The following is a 22,090-nucleotide window of genomic DNA, read 5'->3' as shown; positions in this document are numbered from 1 at the left end:
TGCGATAGCCCTGTATTTACTTGCATAATGCGTATTGACAACTCAGTGTCGTGGACGATGTTGTTCGTAAGGTGTTTTGTCATTAAAATTACTTAATTGTTAAGTTAAATAGAGCCAAAGGAGAAATTTAAAGTTACCGCTACTGCACGGCGCATGCTCGGAAATCGTTCCGCCCCTTATCTGCGAGTTTTTAAGAGCCTTGTTGATTGGAGCAAGCAGTAGAGTGCCAGTAGAAAGGTGCTCTGCCATTGGTTGGTGTTGCGGCGGGAAGGCAGATGAGCCAATGGGGTGACTTGTTTATCGTCTGCTGGCTCTCAGTTGAGCAAATGGAGTAAGAATGAGTGTGTGTCGGCCAGGAGACGGTCTTGCAATTTACGCAGCAAAATGGGCGACCGAGCCAGGGGCCTGACCATCGACGGCGTAAGACCCATAAAAGATCTGAAGGTGGTGGAATTAAAGGCAGAGTTGGAACGTCGTGGCCTGTCCAAATCAGGCAGTAAGAAAGAACTTGTGGAACGATTGCGAAGTGTAAGTAGGTGAAGTCTGTGGTGTTCAGTGTCGCTTTGCGGTCTCTCTCCCTCTCTCTCTCTCCATATCGTTCAGCATTCTTCCGCTCGTCACCCCGAAATCGCCAATTGTATGCTCCTCAACGGACCCCCACCCCGTCTGGAGGTCCCTTTATCAGTGATGCTTGTGCAGATACAAAGAAAGGAAAGTTCAGTGGTCAACTTCCGGTTTTGTATTGATGGGAAATGACCGCAGAATCAGGTGCAGGCCGAACTGTGAAAATAAGACCCTGCCAAATCTTATGCTCATTCCGTTGGCTTGTCCTCTGAGTTGGCTGCATTATATGCCGTGTACCGTCCGTTTTACCCACTTTATAACCCCCCTCAACGTAAGGAAGACCTTCCCTTTTTGTGACGGAATGGAATAAAACTGTTTACGAGAAAGTTTGTCTGAGACGGTCGCCATAATAACTGTCATTGTTGAAATGGTGAAAAGCTACATAGGTTATGGATGGAGGAGGAACGTCTCGGTTGCCAGTACGTGTTTATACGGCAGAAGAAAACGACAATATTATTGTATATATTTGTCGATGAGATGACACGTCAATTTTGGATTAGATCCTATCCCACGGCCAGCAGAATATTTTATGATATAGTGGGACGAGGCTGATTGATGAATAAAACAATTCCTTTGGGATCCTGATGTCAAATACTTAGATGTTGGTGTATTAGGGTAGGAGGGGTGTGGGTTCTTATGTAACTAGTTCCAAGGTATCGTGTTAAAATCATAATAAAAATGTAAGAGGGTCTTGTAATGCCCACCTCTTAGCAACACATGGAAAAAGATACGTATATCAGTTTAACCTTGGCCAAGAACTAAAGGTTTGACAGCTTTAGGTCATGGCTAAGGTTACATCTTCAACTCTGCCGTAGCTTAACGGTACCTGAATTTTTTTTGTAAACATGGTTGCAATAGCTTTGTATACAAATGGTCATAATATGGTGATGAAGTTAGGAGGTGGCAGGTTGGAATGTAACTTGAAAATGTAGAATTTCATTATCAATATTAACAATTAGAATACACACACACACCCTTATATATATATATATATATATATATATATATATATATATATATATATATATATATATATATATATATATATATGGTTTTTAAAGGAAAAAAGAGTTAATTTCATTGAATAATTTTATTTTCTCAGTTGTCTTTTTAGTCACATTGCATGTATAAAGATATAATTGGTTGTCAAGTGCAATGGAGAAGAATATAAACTAATATGATAATATAAGTCCAGTTGTTGTTCTGGTCATAATGGATAACATGGGGGAACCCTATGCCCTACAGGACTTACATCATGAATTTATCTTACTCATTCTTAGATCTTTAAGGTATCACACAGTAGATTACGTGTTTATTGTCAAATCTACATTATCAAAGTACTTAGAAAACAAGAAAGTCTTTAGTTTCCTCTTAGAAACCATTATATTTTTCTGCCCTTCGGATGTCTGGTGGGAGATTGTCTAGTCTTGTGGCCACATATTTGAAAACTCTAGAACCTACAGAAGACATTCAATTTGGTTACTATTATTTTGAATGAGCAATTATTTGTTAGTGTCAAGTGGCTATGTATATATAATGGAATTGAATGTGAAATATTTTTTGGTTTGCATGTTATCCAGCCAACTTTATCATCATGCAATTTGAGAATTAGTTAAATGGGTTATTCAGTGGCTACTTTCCTCTTGGTAAGGGTAGAAGAGACTCTAGCTATGGTAATCAGCTCTTCCAGGTCACTCCAAAAATCAAACTATTGTTCTCTAGTCTTGGGTAGTGCCATAGCCTCTGTACCATGGTCTTCCACTGTCTTGGGTTAGAGTTCTCTTGCTTGAGGGTACACTCGTGCACTCTATTCTACCTAATTTCTCTTCCTCTTTTTTGTTAAAGTTTGTGTAGTTTATGTAGGAAATATTTATTTTAATGTGTCTGTTCTTAAAATATTTTTTAACTTGTTTCCTTTCCTCACTGAGATGTTTTCCGTGTTTGGGCCCCTGGGCTTATAACATCCCGCTTTTCCATTTAGGGTTGTAGCTTAGCATTTAATAATAATAATCACTTTTTTTTTCATCTCAAGGTTCATATTTTCTTGATATTAAAGAGCCTGTGACGTCTAGGTTTTTAGCTTTTATTTGAATAATTTCAGTAATGGATAAAGATTATTCCTTAAGAATAATGGTTAGCTAATTGACAGACTGCTAGCATCAGGATATAACTATGAAGTGAATTGTAGATATTTTAATGAAGACTTCAAAAATTTCAGTCAATTGGATACTTATCTCTGTGTTAAAGTTTGTGAAGGATGAGAAAGACTGCATTGATTCTTGTAAAGCATGTCACTTGTCTTTAGGTTGAAAATATATTCCTAAATTTAATTTACTAATATTTTTACATTCAAAACTTAGATTTTAAAAGACACAATTTGTTACTATCCAACAATATCTTTATTGCTCACTTCCCAATCACAAAAACATAGTTTTGTTTTGTTTTGTTTATTAAGGTATTACAGTATTGTAAAAACCATTCTGTGGCTTTATTGTTTTGACTGTTGTTCTTCTGATGATAGGGAATGTTATTTATTATTTGATATTAAAGGGTAACTTTGCATTATATGGTACTACTGTAATCGGAGACTGTGAGAGACCAATTAATAACAATGAAAATAGTTTTTTTTAGTAGAACTTTACTTGCTTTGCTTACCATGTGTTACGCATAAGTGGAATTCTCTCTCTCTCTCTCTCTCTCTCTCTCTCTCTCTCTCTCTCTCTCTCTCTCTCTCTTTTTTATTTTTTTCCTCTTCCTCCTTCCTGTTTTGCTAGGTTATTTTTATCTCATTCTTGTTTTGAAGTTTTTTTCCACCACCTGTGTTCCAATTTCACTTGCTTTACTGTATTTTAATTGTTATTTTTCTAACTATTGTATAATTGGTTTACATTAGTCGTAATTTATTTTTGAAGAATGATTTTCTAAACCGTTTGAAGGTGACCGAAAGTATATTTATTTGTACTAGTAAGTTCGATTACTTTCTCACGAAGTGGTAATGTTACATTATCTATTTATCATGGTGTTGTGTAATTATATCAGTTATTGTTTTATTTTATTACAATTTTTCTTATCTTGCACAATTGGCTATACTAGCATGCTATTCTTTTTTTATGCAGTCATATTAAAACTCTTCTCAAGTTTAATATACTCCCTAATGCAATCTTACAGTCATTACATTTTCAGGTGGGAAATGTTAGAACTACTTCAAGGGTTAGTTTGGAAAGCAAAGGGATATAGTATTTTATTAATTGTACCGACGAACAATATCCTTTTGAATTGGTGTGAATATACTATGTAACAAAATTCATTCTTTTACCCTATTCATATTGTGAAAATGTGAGAATTTTCAGTTAATTGTTTTCATGTTTAGTTGTGCATGATTATCACTCAAAGTGGCGGGTAGCCTTAAAAGTCTATTGCAACTTTTGTTTAAGTCATGAGTCTTTAAGAAGCATTATTTGATGACTTCATTAGGTTATAATGGTTAAAGTACTGTAATACATTATAGGTTAAAATGAGATACAGAATCCTCACAGCAGCTCGTTGTATCATATTTGATGATTAAGTTAAGGAGTTTTATTTTTATCAATAGTATTAAGTGTTTAAATGCAATGAGTATGTGAAACTCATCCCTGGAAAGAATCCATTAACCTTTGTATAATATTGGTGTGGCAGTTTAAAGTTTTGCTTTGTAAGGCAACTTGGTGTTGAAAAATAACTTTATGTTGGAAGGTTTTTATATGAAATTATTTTGTATATAGTGTTTGTATTAACTAAATTTTGTTCTTTTTTTTTCTTACAGTGTGTGCAGTTTGAGAATACTAAACGTAAAGCTAAGGCTGCCATCAGTGAAGAGGAAGTTCCAAATAGATGGGTAAGTCTCTCTCTCTCTCTCTCTCTCTCTCTCTCTCTCTCTCTCTCTCTCTCTCTCTCTCTCTCTCTCTCTCCCTCCCTCCCTCTCTCCCTCCCTCCCTCTCTCCCTCTCTCTCTCTCTCTCTCTCTCTCTCTCTCTCTCTCTCTCTCTCTCTCTCTCTCTCTCTCTCTCTCTCTCTCATTATTATTTTGCTTTTCAAGTCTACAAATCCAAATACTGTACTGACATTTATTTTTCTCTCTTTCAGCTCCATAATGATGCTAATTTAAACTTAGACAACGACCTTATCCGCGAATACTTTAAATCGCAGCAAGTTCTTTACAAACAGCAGATTGAAGCACGAAGACAGTATAGAGGTATGTTTTGAAATGTGCATTAAGTCTAAAATAGCTTTAGGTTTATCAAACAAGTGTAAGATTACTTATGACCTCTTCTTTACATTGCAATAAATAATGTGCATTTTTAAACTAAATTATCTATACTGCAGTACAGAACTGGTTTTACTCTACTGTGTCGGATGCATTGACCCATTGGAGATCTTGAGTTGAAGGATGCTCATGACACATGAGTGATTAATATGGTTGTTCTTGAGAATTAATCGATTTGATTAAATTTAATTCCTAATAATGTTTCTATCTGTTTGGAAATATTTCTCTAAGAAAGAAAGGGATTTTTTTATGCATTTAAGCTTTGCTTGTAAGCTTGTAATGTAGTTCAAAAGATTTCTGTTTTGATGATGTAGTGCAGGGTTTTTCCATTGATAAACTTGATACTTTATATGAATTTCTGACATCCAAGGAGTTGTCTGTTTTGGGATGTATTATATGAATCTATAATGATACTTGGTTACTAGGATCAAGTTGAGTATGCATACTGTATAGTAAATACCAGTTCATGTACTCTGGAAAAATTACTATTAATGTTGAATTTTGATAAATACTAGAATTGGTCATAAGAATTGTTGCAATTGGCAATTCTCAATTTTGTCTCTAATGGTTTTTATAAAGTTACTCCCCCCCCATCTCATGTTTTTTAGTTCTATTTTGCTGAAGCTAGTTTACCCTTAATGATCTTTTATTTATTTTTACCATTGTTTTCTTTTCCATGGTAATTATCCTTTATTTTTGCATTCCACTTTCCTGCAAATGAATTTTTTTCAAACTTTCTGTGCCCCCTCCTTCCTTTTTGATGTCCTGTCACAGTATTTTCCATTTGCTTTTTTCCCTCTTATCTGAATGTCATTGAAACCTATTGATATATTGATTTTAAACAACTAATGGTAAGTTACAATAGAATGACAGTACAGTACTTTTTTATTTATTTAGTAGAATTATTTTGAATTCTGAAAAATACATCATTGTGTTTGAGATTATTCTACCTTGAAAGTATTTATTTATAGTAGGATTTATGCAAGTTCATTCTGTGTGGAAGCATAAGTAGCATAAGGTAATTCATTATTAGGAAAAGAAACTGTCGATGTCTGTAGAGTTTTAGGCATAGGAATTTCGTGCGGCAGGTAGGTTTAGCATGTCAAAGGACATTTTTGAAAGGGAGTTATTTTTCCCTTCCCCAAAATTCCTAATCCAGCATCTTTCATTTATATTGTGGCTTGTCATCAGATATTTCTGCTGTATGATGAGAAATTTTGAGTGGATGTGTACGTACAGTGTTCTATGCAATATTAAAACATGCGTGACCATACAAAATTCCAATTGCGGGTTTTCTGTTAATAACTCGTGTGGTGTAGTTATGTACTAAAGCTGACACACCAGACAATGTTATTTGACACTTGTTGCATGTGGAGAAAAAAAAGTGGTTGGGCCTGATTTTTGGGGAGTGGATGCTATATATGATCTTGCGTAGTATTTTACTTTATTTTCCTAATGAAATATTATGTAGATATATTTGACGCGGTTGTGATAACACAGTAAATAAGTAGCGCTTGCTACAGTAAATTTGTCGGCGGCACAAAAATAACTAGTGCGGATGATGGGTAACCACGCTTACCAACCTTACCGAGATGATAGGTTATCAGGCAGTGTGCTTCATTCCGTTGATTTAGCCATTTTTCGAATTACACATAAAAAATTACTTTTGGAAGTTGTAGTACATGGATACTACAGAACTTAAAAAGTTATTGATAAATTTAAGGAGAAAATTTTCATATTGTATTGTAATAGAATGATGTTTGAAAAGATGAAATCTGGTACAATTATTGATGTAGGTATTTTGATTTCTTACTTATGACACCACCATATTCCTATATCCTGAGGGTAAGGAGACAACTTGTGTTCCTGGTAGCTCACTATAACTTCAATTGGATTTCTGCTGTCTTAGAGTACACTTGTTCCTTTCTTTTGGAAGCTGAAGTTTTCTTTAAAATTTCTTTCATTCCAGCCTTTCCTGTTTATAACCGCTATATATATTTGCGTATAAGACCGAAAGCCTCGTTATTCAATGCAAAAATCCCGAAAGCTATGCTAATTATTTTGCAATGCAGAATACATTTTGTAACAACTCGCTTTGTGTATGTGTTTTGCGGCATATTATTATAACAATATTAAGGAAGGAAATCCACATAAATATTTATTTTAGAAATGTAGAGTATTAAAAAAGCTCAATGCATCAGGTTTTGTAAAGTTTTCTCTGTATTACTTTTTAATGCATTTATACCGAAATAATAATGAGCTGATTTTAATCTCATGCTATTATTCATGAATTACAGTACAGTATAATTATTAATGTTGTTATTGCCGTTGTTGTTTCAAGTCTAGCTTCAATCATTGGTTGGAAAGCAAGAGTACAGACAGTCCTCAACCAACAAACACAGTGGGGATCAAGAAACTGTTTGTAGCTTGAATTGTTTGTAAAGTGTTACTGTCAAGTACCCTTAGAGTTAATTTTTTGGCCTAGGGTATGCATATCGCCTACGATTTTCAGAAGTCGACAAATACTCTACTGTAGTTCCCTTTTTCCCTTTCAAATGAAATCAATATCAGGTTATTAGAAATGATGTTTGACTGACTTTATCACCTTACATTACTGTATATGATATGGTAAAGTATGTCATCATCAAAATAGAAATGTACAAATGACCATGCATACAAACAACGTTTGAATAGATACTACCGTAGTGTTTACACCATGTTTTATTAAAGAAGGTTACAGTATTTTATATTTTCTTTATCGAATTCTCTGCTAGAAACTTATGGTATTTATTTACTGTATGAATGTTTTGGCAGTATTAAGTAAGATTCAGATTACAGTACTTGATTTGCTGTCGTTAGACCAAAGGAGGCCGCCATTATTACTGTTTTGGTTCGTCTTGTCTGACGGAATAAGTCGATCAGCTGAGTTGAGGTGACACACACACACTCTCTCTCTCTTTCCTTTTTTTTTTTTTTAATAGTACAGTACATTTTACTCTAAATGTAAAAGTATAGTAAACAATAAAATAACCTACCATAACCTACGTTTTTAAACCAATTCTGATGCAATCCATTTTTGATGCCACAGTGTACAATACTGAAACATTTGTTTGTAAATTAGGACTAATGTATGCTGGGTATAGTATACATTACAACACAGTAAATAGATTTTATTTGAAATAAGCAAGGGTTTACTTTACTCTATGTATGAAAAGACTTTCTATCGAATGTAGGTACGGGATTTTGCAAGCCTTCTGCACCAAGCATATTGACATATGTGGGTTTTATATCCTCCGAAAGGTAGGTATGCTTGGTGATTTTCCAACACTTAATACAAACCATTTTGCTCTTTACTATGGATATGTTACTTTGGCGAAAGCTGAAATCAGCTATAAACTTTTAAGTGAGCTATAACAGCCTGCCACTACTAGTTATAGTGGGTAGGTCAGCCACTCCGCACACACACACCAGTTGTGTGATCACGTTTGCTTTTGGCTCTTTATCCCTTTCAAATAAACTGAATATTTACTTAATTCTTGTCTTTTATGGACTGTCTGCGTTTTGAAGGAATGCTGACATGATGGTTGCCCATGTGGCACTTTCATGTTGGCTCAGGAGACAGATCCTCATTCCCTTCGTCCTGCTTGCAGGAGAGTCCTTGTGCTGGATGTTCGGAATTATCTTCCTTCCAGTGTGGTTTGGTATACGATGAAAGAATTCTAAAGGGGATTCTTCTCCTTTGGTGTCTTCCTTGAAGGGGAAGTAGTTCCAACTTCTTTCTCCGGCATTTGATTCCCTCTCCATTGTCTCTTGTTCGTTCTGCTCTGGAGGACGATCGAGTAAGATTGATGACCGACTGACCCTTGGACCGGAGGATTCTTGCCTTATCAAAGTAGTGTTGCTCACTGCTGTACGGAAACCTCTATCTGTTCCATCCTTCAAGATTATGGGTCTCCCCCTATAAGGAACGGCTTTTGGAGGTTCTACAGTAAGGTGCACAGCAGGAGTGCACACCTGCCTCCACAATGGTTGACCATGGTCTTCCCCACTAAGACTGGGGTGGTTGACCCTCTAGAGCTTCTCTTACAATTAGCCGTAGTATCCAACGAAGCTGCTCTCCCATATGAGCAGTTGCTCCTTACAGTTCCCACCAGTCAGGTGATCCTGGAAGCTGACAACAGTCAGACTTCTGAGCTTGCTTATTATGCTGTGCACCCTCAACCTGAGATCGCACAGTGCTCCAAGGTCTCGACGCATAAGAAGCATCTCACATATCCACTTTCTGTTGAGCACATATCTCGTTTACGAGCGAGGCCCTCCTCTCTTGAGTTTGCCCGGGGGGGGGGGGGGGGGGGGGGGGTCTGAAGGGTTCAATTTGTTGGTGCCTTGTTCCAGTTCTTCGGAGCAAGATGACAATGGTGTGGAAGACTGTTCTCAGTCCTAGACCTTTTGGGACCTTTGCTGATGGGCTTCCTCCCCTTCTAAGGAAGAGGATGCTGTTCCTGACACAGGAAAGCCTTTTCAGCCTTGCTCGTCATCATCCAAGCACAGGCCTCCTTTAGTAGGAACATGCAAGGTTACTCGCCAACCTCGTGTGTGAGTGCTGACAAGTGTTTCTCTGTTATGTGAACACATGTACCCTAATGGAGCTGCATGAATGCACAGACCCTAGTTTTGCAAGAGATTTTGGTCAGTGTTAAGCCCCCAACCACTGAATATTAGCAAAGCGTGTACTCTTATATGTACAATATGACTTTGGTGATGCATACACGCTCGTCCTTACGTCTGCCAGATTTTGCTTGTGTGCACGCTACATCTGTTTGTACCTGTCCTGCATTGGGTTGGCCCAGAGAGGACTTCAAGCACCTTCACTTTCACAGCACCTCAGCGGCCATTCCTTTGTTCATGAAGGACGCTACTTGGCTTGTGGAGTTAATTAAGGCTGTTAAGCATGCAGTCTCTGGAGTAGCTCTTGTTCCTCTTGTAGTGCCTCGTTCGGGTACTCCCCGTATTCATCTTGAAGTGTCAGATCTCTGGGACTACCAATCCACCTTTGTACTCAAGGTATTGGAGTTCTGCCTTAAGGGGACCGTCTGCTATGTCCTGCATTTTTTTTTTCTCTAAGGATTCAAAATACACATTTTCTATATAGGTTTAGACATAATAGCTTCATGATATGAAAATTTCAAGTCATTTGATCAAAAATTTTTAATTTATTAGCAAAAAATCATGATTTTTTTTATAAAATTTTAAGTACATTTTTCTTTATTAATGACACCAATTTTATTGAAAATCATACCATCAAAATTTCTATATAAATAGAATAATTCTGTCTGACATATTTTCTGTCTTCTTATTTCTTTTTTTTTAATGATTTTTTTCTTTATTTTCTTCGTCTAGACATAAAATAATCGTGAAAAAAAATAAAAAATAAAATAAAATTTCTGTTATATAAAATAGTGGGATTTTTATTAACCAAAACGTCTTTTCAATACCTAGGTGTGAATGATTATGTTTTTGAGTTATGAGCTCCCAAAGATTTGCTATAATTTTTTTTTTCTTTAAACCAAGATAACATTATTATGATAACCTTACTTTGTACTTTATTTGTTTATTCCTACATAAAGGCTCCCTAAATGAGGTATTTAAACCTAAGTTTACTAATGCACTTGTTGTAAGGGTGTCATGAGTTGCCAGCAGCCTCTAATTGTTGCCAGACTTTTATTTAGAATGTTTTAGCTTGGTACTCTTTCATGTTTCCCTGTCTTCTTGGATCTTTGTTGTTGGTCTCTGCTTTCTTTCTTTTACCTTAGATAACATTGGCTGTGCTGTAAAGTTCATGAGGACGTTGAGAAAACACAATGTACATACGAACTATAAGTAAACAAATACATGCATCGTAACTTCTACACGTCTTTGGAAACTCTGGCTGATCTTCTCATAGATCATAGTTTACGTTCACCTACCCTCTACCAATGTCTTCCATCTCTGCCAGACGTACGAGATTTCGAAAGATAGGTGAAAAAATGCTACATATATGTAAAAATAAACACACAAAGACGATTGTCAAACTCAGTCATGCATACGACGCAGTAAGGATGACGTCATCATTCAGGACTGCTTTATCTTCATTGTTTGTAAAAGTAATTGGTTGAAACTTTTGGAAAGCATGTACGATATGTTTCTGCACACATAGAAACAATAAAACGCCTTTTGTCTTTTTAAAGCTATGTCAAACTTAATAGTGGACAGTCTCCTTAAGGCAGGTTCCTCCCCTATTACTCCACGCCCTTTTTTTCCCTTAAGAGTAGTTGTCCTAGCATCAAAAATATTTGGACTCTTATGACCTTTCATTCTGGTCTCTATCCAGAATGGTATAGATTGGGTATCATCCCAATCAAGCTGCGTAAGAAGGCAACAGCAGGTCACGCTTTCCCAGTGAATGAAGTATTCTGCATCCTAGAACCAGGAGGCTTAAGTCGTTCTCGGACAATTACTGTCTATCTCTAGTAGAGAATGTTCTTACTGAACTAATTGCTCCTCCCTCAGAGCTAGTAGCTTACTCCCTGGTTCCCCCACACAGAGGAAGGATACGAAGACACTTAAGAACAGCCCTTCAAAAAATTAGAATCTAGATCCTCGGAATGGCATTTGTGGTTCAGTACCATCCTCAACTAGACCGGAGGAGCGTTGGTCTCCCATCTAAGTCTCAACCCCCTAGCAAAGGACATGAGTAGATGACCTTTACCCAGCCAGGGCTCCTGTGTGTGTGAGATTGTGACTGGATGATCCTCTCGATGATGGGTCTGATCCTTCTGACGATGTGCTGCCCATGTCCACCAGTCCAAAGATCTTGCCTTTACCGCAGGAGGAGGCTGATTATGCCTTCTTCCAAGGCCTCTCCTGCATAAAGATGATCATCTCCTTTGGTGATCCTGCCTATGTTACGCTGGAGGGAAAGGACATGGTATTGGATTTCCTTTTTTTTATTTTCTTTTGGCGAAATCTAACCGAGGCCCTTTGCGTCAATAGGCATAGGAGGAGATGATGATGGATCTCCTTTACGAGACCCACAAACCTTCTGAGACTAGGGTAGCCTTACCCTGGTCTAGGGTGGTGAAGGAGACCAGTAAGAGGGCCTTTGCCCTGGTGGCAAGATTATCTCTCACTCAGATCAGTGAACTCGTCTCGCTTACTGCCCCTTCCGTATATCAAGCAGAAGTGGTATAGTACTATGAGATCATAGATGACGATTCTGCATCTTTACCATTAGATTTGGCGATTTTTGCTCTCACTCATTCTGTGACCTAAGGTTGGCAGCACTACCAGTAATATTCTCGGCGGAGTAGGCTGCGAACTTGGAGGGGGTTGTTAAGTGTTCTTTGCAAGCTGTTTTTAGGATAGACTACTGATTAGGCTCCGTTGGTTACCTCTTTGGCATCAAGGACTTCCCTGACGAGCAGAACCAGAGTCATTTAACTTGACTTTGAAAGGGTGAAACTCTGTCGTTTCAAAATTCAGGGGCATTGTAGATAGTAGATTGGCCAGGACACCAGCCACCCATTGAGATACTACAGCAAGAGAGTTATGTGGGCCTTTGGCTGGCGAGACAGCACTACATTGGATCCTTCACATACACCGAATAGTCTGGCCTATTCTTTACAGATTCTCCTTTGTCCTCATACACCTGACAACACTAAACAATTCTTCATCAACCAAGTGGTTAACTACTGCACTGCAATTGGTTCAGTGGTTACTTTCCTCTTGGTAAGGGTAGTAGAGACTCTTTAGCTAGGGCAAGAAGTTCTTCAAGGAGAAAGACACTCCAAAATCAAATCATTGTTCTCTATTCTTGGGTAATGCCATAACCTCTGTACCATGGTCTTCCACTGTCTTGGGTTAGAGTTCTCTTGCTTGAGGGTACACTCGGGCACTCTATTCTCTCTAATTTCTCTTCCTCTTGTTAAGTTTTTATGGTTTATACAGGAAATATTTATTTTCATGTTACTGTTCTTAAAATATTTTATTTTTTCTCGTTTCCTTTCCTCACTGGGCTTTTTTTCCCGTTGGAGCCCCTGGGCTTATAGCATCCTGCTTTTCCAACCAGGGTTATAGCTTAGCTAGTAATAATGATAATAATATTCCAAGGATTGAAATTCCCAAGCTTTGCAACATGCTGATGCAGGGTCCTTCCATCTTTAATGTGGAAGACATCGACGCTGATGCTTAGCCCTGGATGAAGGTGAGTAAAGACACACTTCTCCATAGGGCGATGGCATCACGCCTTCACTTCTTGGCACCTCCCTCGCAGAGAATTTCTTTAGTTAACTGCCAAGGCCATAAGAGAGGTTCTAATTCTACTAAGGAGTCCACCTTTAGGAAGCAAGGCCCCAATCAGCCATTTTCATAGAAGAGGTAGAGGAAGAAGACATGGTTGCTTTTACTACGGGGTACCAATCATACCCATCCACCAGTGGAAGGATGCCTTCAACGCAATTGACAGAGATGGATGGCACACGGAGCCAATTCTTTGGATTGTCTCTGTCCTCCATGTGGGTGACCATGTCCCATTCATTCCCCCTCTCCCTCCTTTAACTCCTCATCCAGCAATGTCGTACCCCTACTCGGACCAAAGTTCAGACCATGTTAAAGGAATACACTTCAAGAGGTTTTAGATAGGTCTCTAGGCTTCTACAGTTTACTCTGTCTTGTAGAAAAGGCGTCTGGAGGCTGGAGACCAGTTATCGATTTCTCTGTCCTGAACGGATTTGTCCAATGAACTTTGTTCAAGTTGGAGACGGTCAGACATGTCATAAGACCAAAGAACTTTATGATGAAACTGGATCTGAAGGATGTGTACTTCCAGATCCCAATCCATTCATCTTTAAGGAAATACTTAACAATCATCCCGAGCAAGAGAATATACCAATTGAAGGTGCTGTGCTTTGGCCTGTCCATAACCCCCCAGTGTCAACCCAGGCTCATAAGAACGGCATTCGTCTGTTAATTATATAAATGATTGACTGATTCTAGCAGACTCTGTTGAAACCCTTCTCCTACACCCAGTTTTATTATAATCTGGGGATCATATCAAGTCTCAAAGTCCTTTCTGCAACCGTCGCATGAACTGGTAAATAGCAGAATAAAGAGGCTAAAGTGAGTGGCATGCCTCTTTCTGATGTGAGACATTACCAGCACACCTGTGGCCTTGTCTCTTAGGGCACCTGACTTATCTGAAACTTCTGGTGCCCATTGGCTGTCTTTGCATCTGGTTTCGGCACAATGATACTCTGAACCTTCAGCTTCTGGTATGGCCAGAGAAAAAGAGAAACCTGACTTGGTGGGGCAATACACCAATCTCCTCAGGGGGAGTAAACATTCTCTCTCCTTTCCCAGATTTGACGTTCTTCACAGACGCATCAAAAGAAGGGTGGGGGCCTCATCTGTTGCAGCACACGGCCTCCGGACTGTGGTCCAAGTATGATTATCAGTGGAATTGAAAGCAGCTTTCCTAGCTCTCAAGCAAAAGCCACTCCATGATGCTGACGAGCGATAACACCACAGCAGTAGCACACATAAACATGCAAGTAGGTGCCTTTTCTCAGCAGTTTTGCCACCTGGCTTTAGAGATATAAAGATGAACAGAAGACAACTCGGTAGTCCTATTAGCTCGTTTCATTCCGGGGGCAAGAAAAACATCCTGGCAGACAATCTGAGCAGGAAGACTATAGTAGTTGGCTCCGAGTGGTCTTTGCTCCCTCAGATAGCCAACAAAGTTCTGACTTTGTGGGGTTTGCCACGTCTCCCAACTGGAAAATTCCGGTGTATTGCTTGCCAGTACCTGATCTCCAGGCAACTTATCAAGATGACATTTAACATCAATGGGACACCCAAGACATCTATTTGTTCCTCGCTTCTGCCTAGTAAGTAGGCTTATGAACAGAGTAGGGGCATCTAATAACTCTCGATGACACTCATTGCTCTAATGTGGCCACATGCAGAATGGTTCCCAGGCCTTCTACATCTGCTCTCAGAGGGGCTGAGGGAACTCCCTCCACTTCCAAATCTTCAGAAGTAAACCGCATCTAAAGATATACCAGAAGGGAGTGGCCTCGCTATGACTTCACTCTCGGAGGTTATCCAGTATATCATCTCGAAGAAAGGCTTTCCACAAGCATTGGTGAAAAGAATATCCAGAGGTCATCTAATGCCGTCTGCCAAGCAAAGTGGGCAATCTTTAGTGGTTGGTGCCGTAGTAGGGGTTGTGCTCCTCTCGACGCCACTATCCCTAAGATAGCGAAGTTCTTGTATCTCCGGGAGGAAAACTCTGCTCAGTCTCAGTGGTGAAAGGTTACAGCTTAGCCTTGAGCCTTGCCTGTGAACTGAACAGAGTTAACATTTCCTCCTCGATGGAATTGTGACTCATATGGAGTTTAAAGTTTACCTGCTCTCAGCTGGTAGTCAGATCATTTCCTTGGAATGTAGTTCGTGTACCATACGAAGGGCTACATTATTCATCAGTTCGCAACTTGACGCTCGAGACTTCTTCCTTCTCGCCATGGCTTTTGCCCAAAGGGTTAGCACGTTGCATTATCTTACTTACGACATAGCCCATTCATGGGAGTGATGGCAGGTAACACGCAACTTTGTTCCTGATTTTACTGATAAGACTCAGAATCCAGCTGTATCGGACCCTAAGTTTGTGCCCTTTTAGATTGAAAGTCTCCGTACTGTAACTGATGACCCAGATCATTTGTTACTGTGTCCTGTGAGAGCTCTGAGGAGCTATCCTAAACGAACTGGTCAAGAGGAGAGTCGCCAAGAATAGGATCTCTTGGATTCGAAAGGTCATATATCGGGTCTTGAAGCCAGACTCTCCTTCACAAGGTTGTAGATGCAGAGCTCATGATGTTAGGGGCATAAGTTTGTTCCTAGCATTTAAAAAGAACTTCTCTGTGGTGCAACTACTTCAAGCGGGTAATTGGAATCGTTAGACGACCTTCACAGCCCACTACTTGCCAGACGTGTAACCTACATCAACCTGGATATCTTCTCCGTAAATCTTGTGTTGGCTGCATATGTAGTTTAAGATGCCTCAGCTCCCATGTAAGACAAGTAGCAGTTGGTTGAGGGTAGACATTACCTGGGATTGTCTGGAATGAATGGTAGAATGATTGACCCCTTTGTCCTTCAGTTTATCCCCTCTCTTGTGGCATAGCAACTGTGAAGCTTTGCAAGCGGTCCTCTGCTATCTGCAGGTAACAACCATATCCATTGTGTAACCTGATATGTGAAATATATTTATGTCCCTGTCCATCCAGCGAGGGGGATTCGGGAAATGTAAGTAAGCGTATTGTAACACACCAAGAATCATTACCTGGTGAAAACACAGTGATTAGTTCACACGCATTCATACTGGTTACCCAAACCGTCAACTCTCGCACACATTCGAGAGTTCATGATTTTCTAGGTTGCCTCTTTTACGCTCTTACGATTATGCTTGTAGAAGCAGAGTGTCACACTTTGGGTCAAATTCCCAGCCAGTTGGGATAGGACTTCCATCCGCCTAAGGGTGAGTCTTCATAGTAAAGCATGAAAGGGTTTGTATTAAATGTTGGAACAAATGACAAGTTAGGAAGAAATTTGTACTTTTCCCAACTACACACCGTGAGCTCTTTACTCAAATTGGCCTTCCAGCACCTATTCCCCTTGGCCTTCCAGCACCTATTCCCCTTTGTTCCTGCTGCCAAAAGTGACATCATATAACCAGTGTGTGTGTGTTTGAGCATGGCAGCAGGTTTTTATTCCTCGATTAAAAGGTTATGGCTAATTTTAGCTTTTGCCAAAGTAATATATCCATAATTAAGATCTCAGGGTTTGTATAGTTCGGAAAAATACAAATGATTTTCAAATTTGTCAAGTGGGGTTGGTGCTGTAACAAAGGTTCTTTTTGGCCTATTTTGCTTCTGCTGGCTTCTTCCTTTCTAGAGAAAACATGTTTAGTTCAGCAGGTCTTGTGGTACTGAACATCAATTGAATGCACATCCACTAGTGTAGTGCATGTCTTCTGTCTTGATTTTAGTGTCATTATTGAATCTTTCAAGAGATTCTTTTAACTGTCTTCACCTGATAAAACGGACTTTGAGCAAAGCGAAATATCTATTTTTGGTCGAGATAGCCATGTCGTCCTGATGGAAGGTTCCTTCAGGCAGCTTTCTAAGGGATATTTAGGTACAGTGATACTCCCATAGAATTAACCATAGGTCTCCAGAATTCTAACTCCTGGCGCGAGTATCCTTAATATAACTTCAAGGATATCGCATAATATCAGAGGACGTATTTCTTTATACGACACATAGCAATCTTCACCCCAAATAGATTTTACTCTGTGAGGGGGAAGAGTGGTGAATGGAGGGGAGCCGTTATCGAGGTACCCGGTGGACCCCCTCCCTGTAATGCTACGACCCATCATTCCTTGTTGCATGTAAGCAGGAAAGGCCGCAGATAGAGTAGTTTGGGTGGGGTCATTTTAAGGAAAAAGGGTGGGTCCTTAATAGCGTGCGCAATCGGGTCGGTGTCAACCTTGTTGATCTCTAGCGTTTGATGCGTATCTTCTCCGGACTCCTGACGCATCCTTTGGCTTTGCTTCTAGCACCTGGTCTGTCACTACTGTGAACTGGAGAGAGCCCAGTACTCTTTCCTGTTGGCGTCTTGAAATCCTCTTGTGTTGGATTCTTCTCTTGACAGATGCCGCTATTTCTCTCCTCTTCTTTAATAGAATGGAGAGGTGATGTGACTGCAAGTTCCCATGGATTCCTATCGATTGAAACTTGTGAGCTGGAGAAAGGCGAGACTTCTGGCGATTGATCTTGAAGCCCAGGTGTTCCAGGAACTGGATCACCTTTCCGGCCGCTTGCAGACAAGTAGTCTTGGATGCTGCCCGTACCAGCCAATCGTCCAGGTATGCTAATACTTGTACTCCTTCAGAGCGTAGGTGCTGGACGATCGTGTCCGCAAGCTTTGTAAATACCTTTTGGGGCTCTGTTTAGTCTAAAGGGCATGGCTGTGAAAACAAATTTTGTCTTCTGTAGCTTGAATCCTAGGTAGGAGGAGAGGGGGCGACTGACTGGTAGGTGCCAGTAAGCATCTGCCAGGTCTATTGAGACTGTATATGCCCCTTTTTGGTAGAAAGGTCCTTATGTGCTGCAATGCAAGTATCCGGAACTTGTTGTTCTCGATGAACTTGTTGAGTGGAGACAAGTCTAGAATGACTCTGGGTTTGTCCGAGTCTTTCTTGGGAACAGAAAACAGCCTTCCCTGGAATTTTGATGAGTGTTGGAGTGTTGGAGGAATTTTGGAAAAGTGGGGTGGATTTTTGTTCCATTTCCAACCAAGTCCATTCATAATTTGGCTGTGGACCCAGGGATCGAAGGTCCAACGATCCCGAAAGTCTGCCTCCTACCTGGAACCTCTCATTGTTTAGAGATTCCTGAGGACATGTTTCCGTGACCGCATCCTCCTCCACCCTCGGGGGGTTTCCGGAGGATCCTCTTTTTAGGCCCTTACCTTTGTAGGGCCGAAAGGTGGTCGAGTGCCTTTCAAAGCCTGAATTAAACACAGGTGACTGGCTACCAGCTGGTGAAAGTCTATCGGGAAGGTGGTTTATGGCTGGGCTACCATTTCAGGCACCGTGGTCATGGTCACTGTTGGAAATTGTGCAGTTCTAATGACGATTTCCTCTTTGAGGACATGCCCCGCTTTTGGAGAAGGTTCCTATTCTCCGTGGTGGCTTTGGCAATGACTTCTTGGACCACTTCCTGTGAGAAAGGGTCTTCGCCCCAGATACATGATGAAATCAGTTTTCTGGATTCGTGTTTCACCGTTGTTGCGGTAAACACATGATCTCTACAGGTCATTTTTTTGACCTGAGAAAAGCCTACAAATCCATCACAAGGGTGGGGCGTTATTAAAGGCCTGCACACATTTCCAAGCAGTTCTGATGAGACCAGGAGGCGGCAAGACTTTGGAAGGTTCTCATTAAACTGCTGGCCTGCTATCTCCGTAACCAACTTCGAGATGGAGAAGGTTAGATGTACCTCTTTCCACTTCTCGCAGGCTAGAGATAATGGTTTGCATTTCTCTAGGATTGGGCAGGGTTTACCCTCTTCGACTGCTCTCATGACACAGTCTAGGGCTTTCCCCGAAAGGGGGAAGGCTCTGGAAGAAGAAGCAATGAAGGTTTGGTGCTTCTTGCTCAATGCTGAGACTTTGGAGTTAGTATATCTGGCCCCTTTCTGGGTCTTGGTAAGGATGGCTTTTGGCTTTTCATGTTCGAGGACAAGACTTCCTTCAGTATAGTCTCCTCGCGGGATGTAGGTTCATCTCGCAGTCTCACGTAGCAATCTGGGTACACTGAAAGCTGGCCAGAATTGAAGCTCTTCAAGGGGATTGGACCCCAACTTCTCGGAGATATAAAGCTTGCCATTCAACATGGGCATGTGTTCCGTCTACCTCCAGGGTTGGTTCGGAGCAGTGAGGGAGGTCAGATATTTTAAGGGGCTTAGCGGAGCCCCTGGAAGCACCAGTGCGTTTCCTTCCCTGTACCTCTTCTCTTCATCTCTTTGAGATCTTGCCTATTCTCCTCATGTTCCTTCCGGAACAGTGTCAGCATCTGCTGGATCGACTCTAGGAGCGTTTCGCTCCTGCCGACCTGTCTAGCCAGTTGGGGAGTTGGGGCTGAAGAGGTTGATGGCATAGGTTGATATGCCAGCACAGTGAGCTGAGGGACCTCAGTCACCGTCGAAACGGATCCTTCTTCCTCCGTGGGTGGTTGAACCACTCCTTATTCAGGGCCTTCTTGCAGTAGGTCCTGTCTGGTGTCAACGGACACACCTGACCTACAGTGCCTTGTTGATATCCGCGTCCACTGTCCGTTGGATAGAGGGAGGCTGGACCTGTGCCTGAGGCACAAACGTCGAGAGTTCTTCTGGAAGCCTCATACTGACCTTTGATGGGTTTCCCTTGCTGTATCCCTTGACTCCGTAGTGTCAGGGATATCTTTTACAAAGCCGTTGGTCAGCAAGGTCAAGCGATTGGAGCAACCTTTCGGGTCCCAGAACCTCAGGGATCCAGATACGATGCAGCAGAGGTATAAAACCTGTACATCGTATGCCCACAAAAGTTCTTACTCTTGTGGTTGCAGAACACAATTGTACACTTTGCCATTGGCTCCTCCAGTAGGGAAGAAAAGGGTGAATGAGTACTAGGTTGTTTATATGATTGATAATAATATATGCTTAAAATACGGGTCCCAGTACCTCATGGATCCAGATACGATGCTGCAGGGGCCATGAAACCTGTACATCGTAGGCCCACAAAGTTCTTTCTCTTGTGGTTGCAGAACACAACTGTACCCTTCACCATTGGCTCCTCTTGTAGGGGAGAAAAAGGGGAAATGAGTACTCAGTTGTTTATATCATTGATATAAATACATGTACACATGCTTAACAGTAGTATTTCTTACTATTATTTTTAATAGCTTAGGATAGTAAGCTAGAAAAGAAGTAGGAAAGACACACATCTGTGTTTCCTCTCCAGGCAATTGCTGTGACCTCCGTCATTATTAATATTTTCAATTTCCTTATTCGGGAAAATAGAGTGGAATAACTCGTACGTAGAGCCGGAGTCAGTGAATATGTACACTAACTCCTCCACTTGTAAAATATTAATACTGCACGGTAATAATCAGTATCCCGATGATCTAAGATTCATCAGGATGTTGAAGGAATACTTCACCTCAACATTTTATTTGGTCTCAGCAGTAGACTGTGAAAGGAGACACAGAGTATGTTGGAAAGATTTATACTACTGTATCATTGTATACTGTAGTTTTCTAACTGCTGTATTATTATACTGCGGGAATACTAGCTACACTATTGTCATATACTGTAGTTTTACCGGTATACTACCGGGGTTAGGCTAGTGCCGGAAAGGATGGGAAGGAGGACTCCGTATTATTATAGTTTAGTACAATAATTAGGGGTGTAGGGAGCTACTGCCTTCTACAGCCTTCTTCCGGAATAGGAATTCTAATGGAAGGGGAGGAATACACTGATTCTAGCTTCCATCCTGCCACAAATTCTGTTGCCGGCTGTACTGCCGGTCACAAGATTTGTGGGTGGCAGTCCAAAAGAGGACTGAAGAATTCTCAACAGTATACAGTGGTACCTCTACATACGAATTTAATCCGTTCCACAACCGACTTCGGATGTTGAAAATGTTCGGATGTAGAAACTAATTTTCCCATAAGAATACATTGAAATAGGATTAATCCGTGGTTGAGCCCAAAAACCTATGATAACTCCTTAATAAATTACTACACACAAATACACATGACAATATGCACTCTAAATTAGATAATAGACATGTAAAAAAGAATAATTATCAAGAAATAATAAATAAGAAACGGGTTTTTAGCGTCACTTTACCTTAGAAAGTCCAGCGCAGGTATTGGTCTTGCTACGCAGAGAGGAGATGGACGGGTGGCGAGGAGGTAGAGAGGGTGACTACAATAAACGTACACTACCGTAACTTATTCCAACTTACACTAAGTGAACTTTAACCTAACTTAGCTTATTTATTTTTTTTTATTTTTATATTTTATATTTTTTTTTTTACATTTTCTTTTTTTCTTTTTGATGATTAATTTTAATCACTTTCACTATCTCCACTTAAAATTGATTGAATTTTTTTCTCTTCACTCTTTGCCGTTTTCTTTGAACCACTTCCTTCCTCTTCATCACGAGTTTGCTTTTTAGTTTTTTTAAAGAAGCTATCGATAGAAAGTTGCTTGGTACGGCTTTTCAGAATGTTTCGATAATAAGTTAGGAAAACACCATCGAACTGCGCAACTACACGACAAACCTGCAATTATTTTGGAGGGTATTTGTCGATGAAGTTGACCACGTCTTGATATTTTCCTAATATCTCTTTTATTTGCGCCGAACCTAACACATGTTCTACCTCCTCGATCCCTTCCTCGTCATCACTCATGTGCTCAGACATAGCATGGAGTTCCTTGAGCTCCTCTGTGGTAAGTTCGTCGTGATGTTCGGCGACGAGTTCCGTGATGTCATCTGCGTCGACCTCCAGACCCATGGACTTG

General features: G+C 40.3%; 1 protein-coding gene across 1 annotated transcript in view; it reads left to right on the top strand.

Moving 5' to 3' along the window:
• The first annotated feature begins 285 nt into the window (after nucleotides 1-285).
• The window catches only part of LOC137631053 (titin homolog), a 129,715-nt gene continuing 107,910 nt past the window's right edge, over nucleotides 286-22,090 (top strand). Inside the window, exons 1-3 of the mRNA XM_068362644.1 lie at nucleotides 286-528; nucleotides 4,427-4,498; nucleotides 4,746-4,854. Of these exons, the coding sequence (XP_068218745.1) occupies nucleotides 385-528; nucleotides 4,427-4,498; nucleotides 4,746-4,854 (325 nt within the window). The 5' untranslated portion in view covers nucleotides 286-384. The remainder of the gene's footprint in view (nucleotides 529-4,426; nucleotides 4,499-4,745; nucleotides 4,855-22,090) is intronic.

The sequence above is a fragment of the Palaemon carinicauda genome, chromosome 39 (genome assembly GCF_036898095.1).
Source record: "Palaemon carinicauda isolate YSFRI2023 chromosome 39, ASM3689809v2, whole genome shotgun sequence".
NCBI classification, from domain to species: domain Eukaryota; kingdom Metazoa; phylum Arthropoda; class Malacostraca; order Decapoda; family Palaemonidae; genus Palaemon; species Palaemon carinicauda.
Note: the sequence above shows the minus strand (reverse complement) of the source record. Positions and strands in the feature narration are given on the sequence as shown.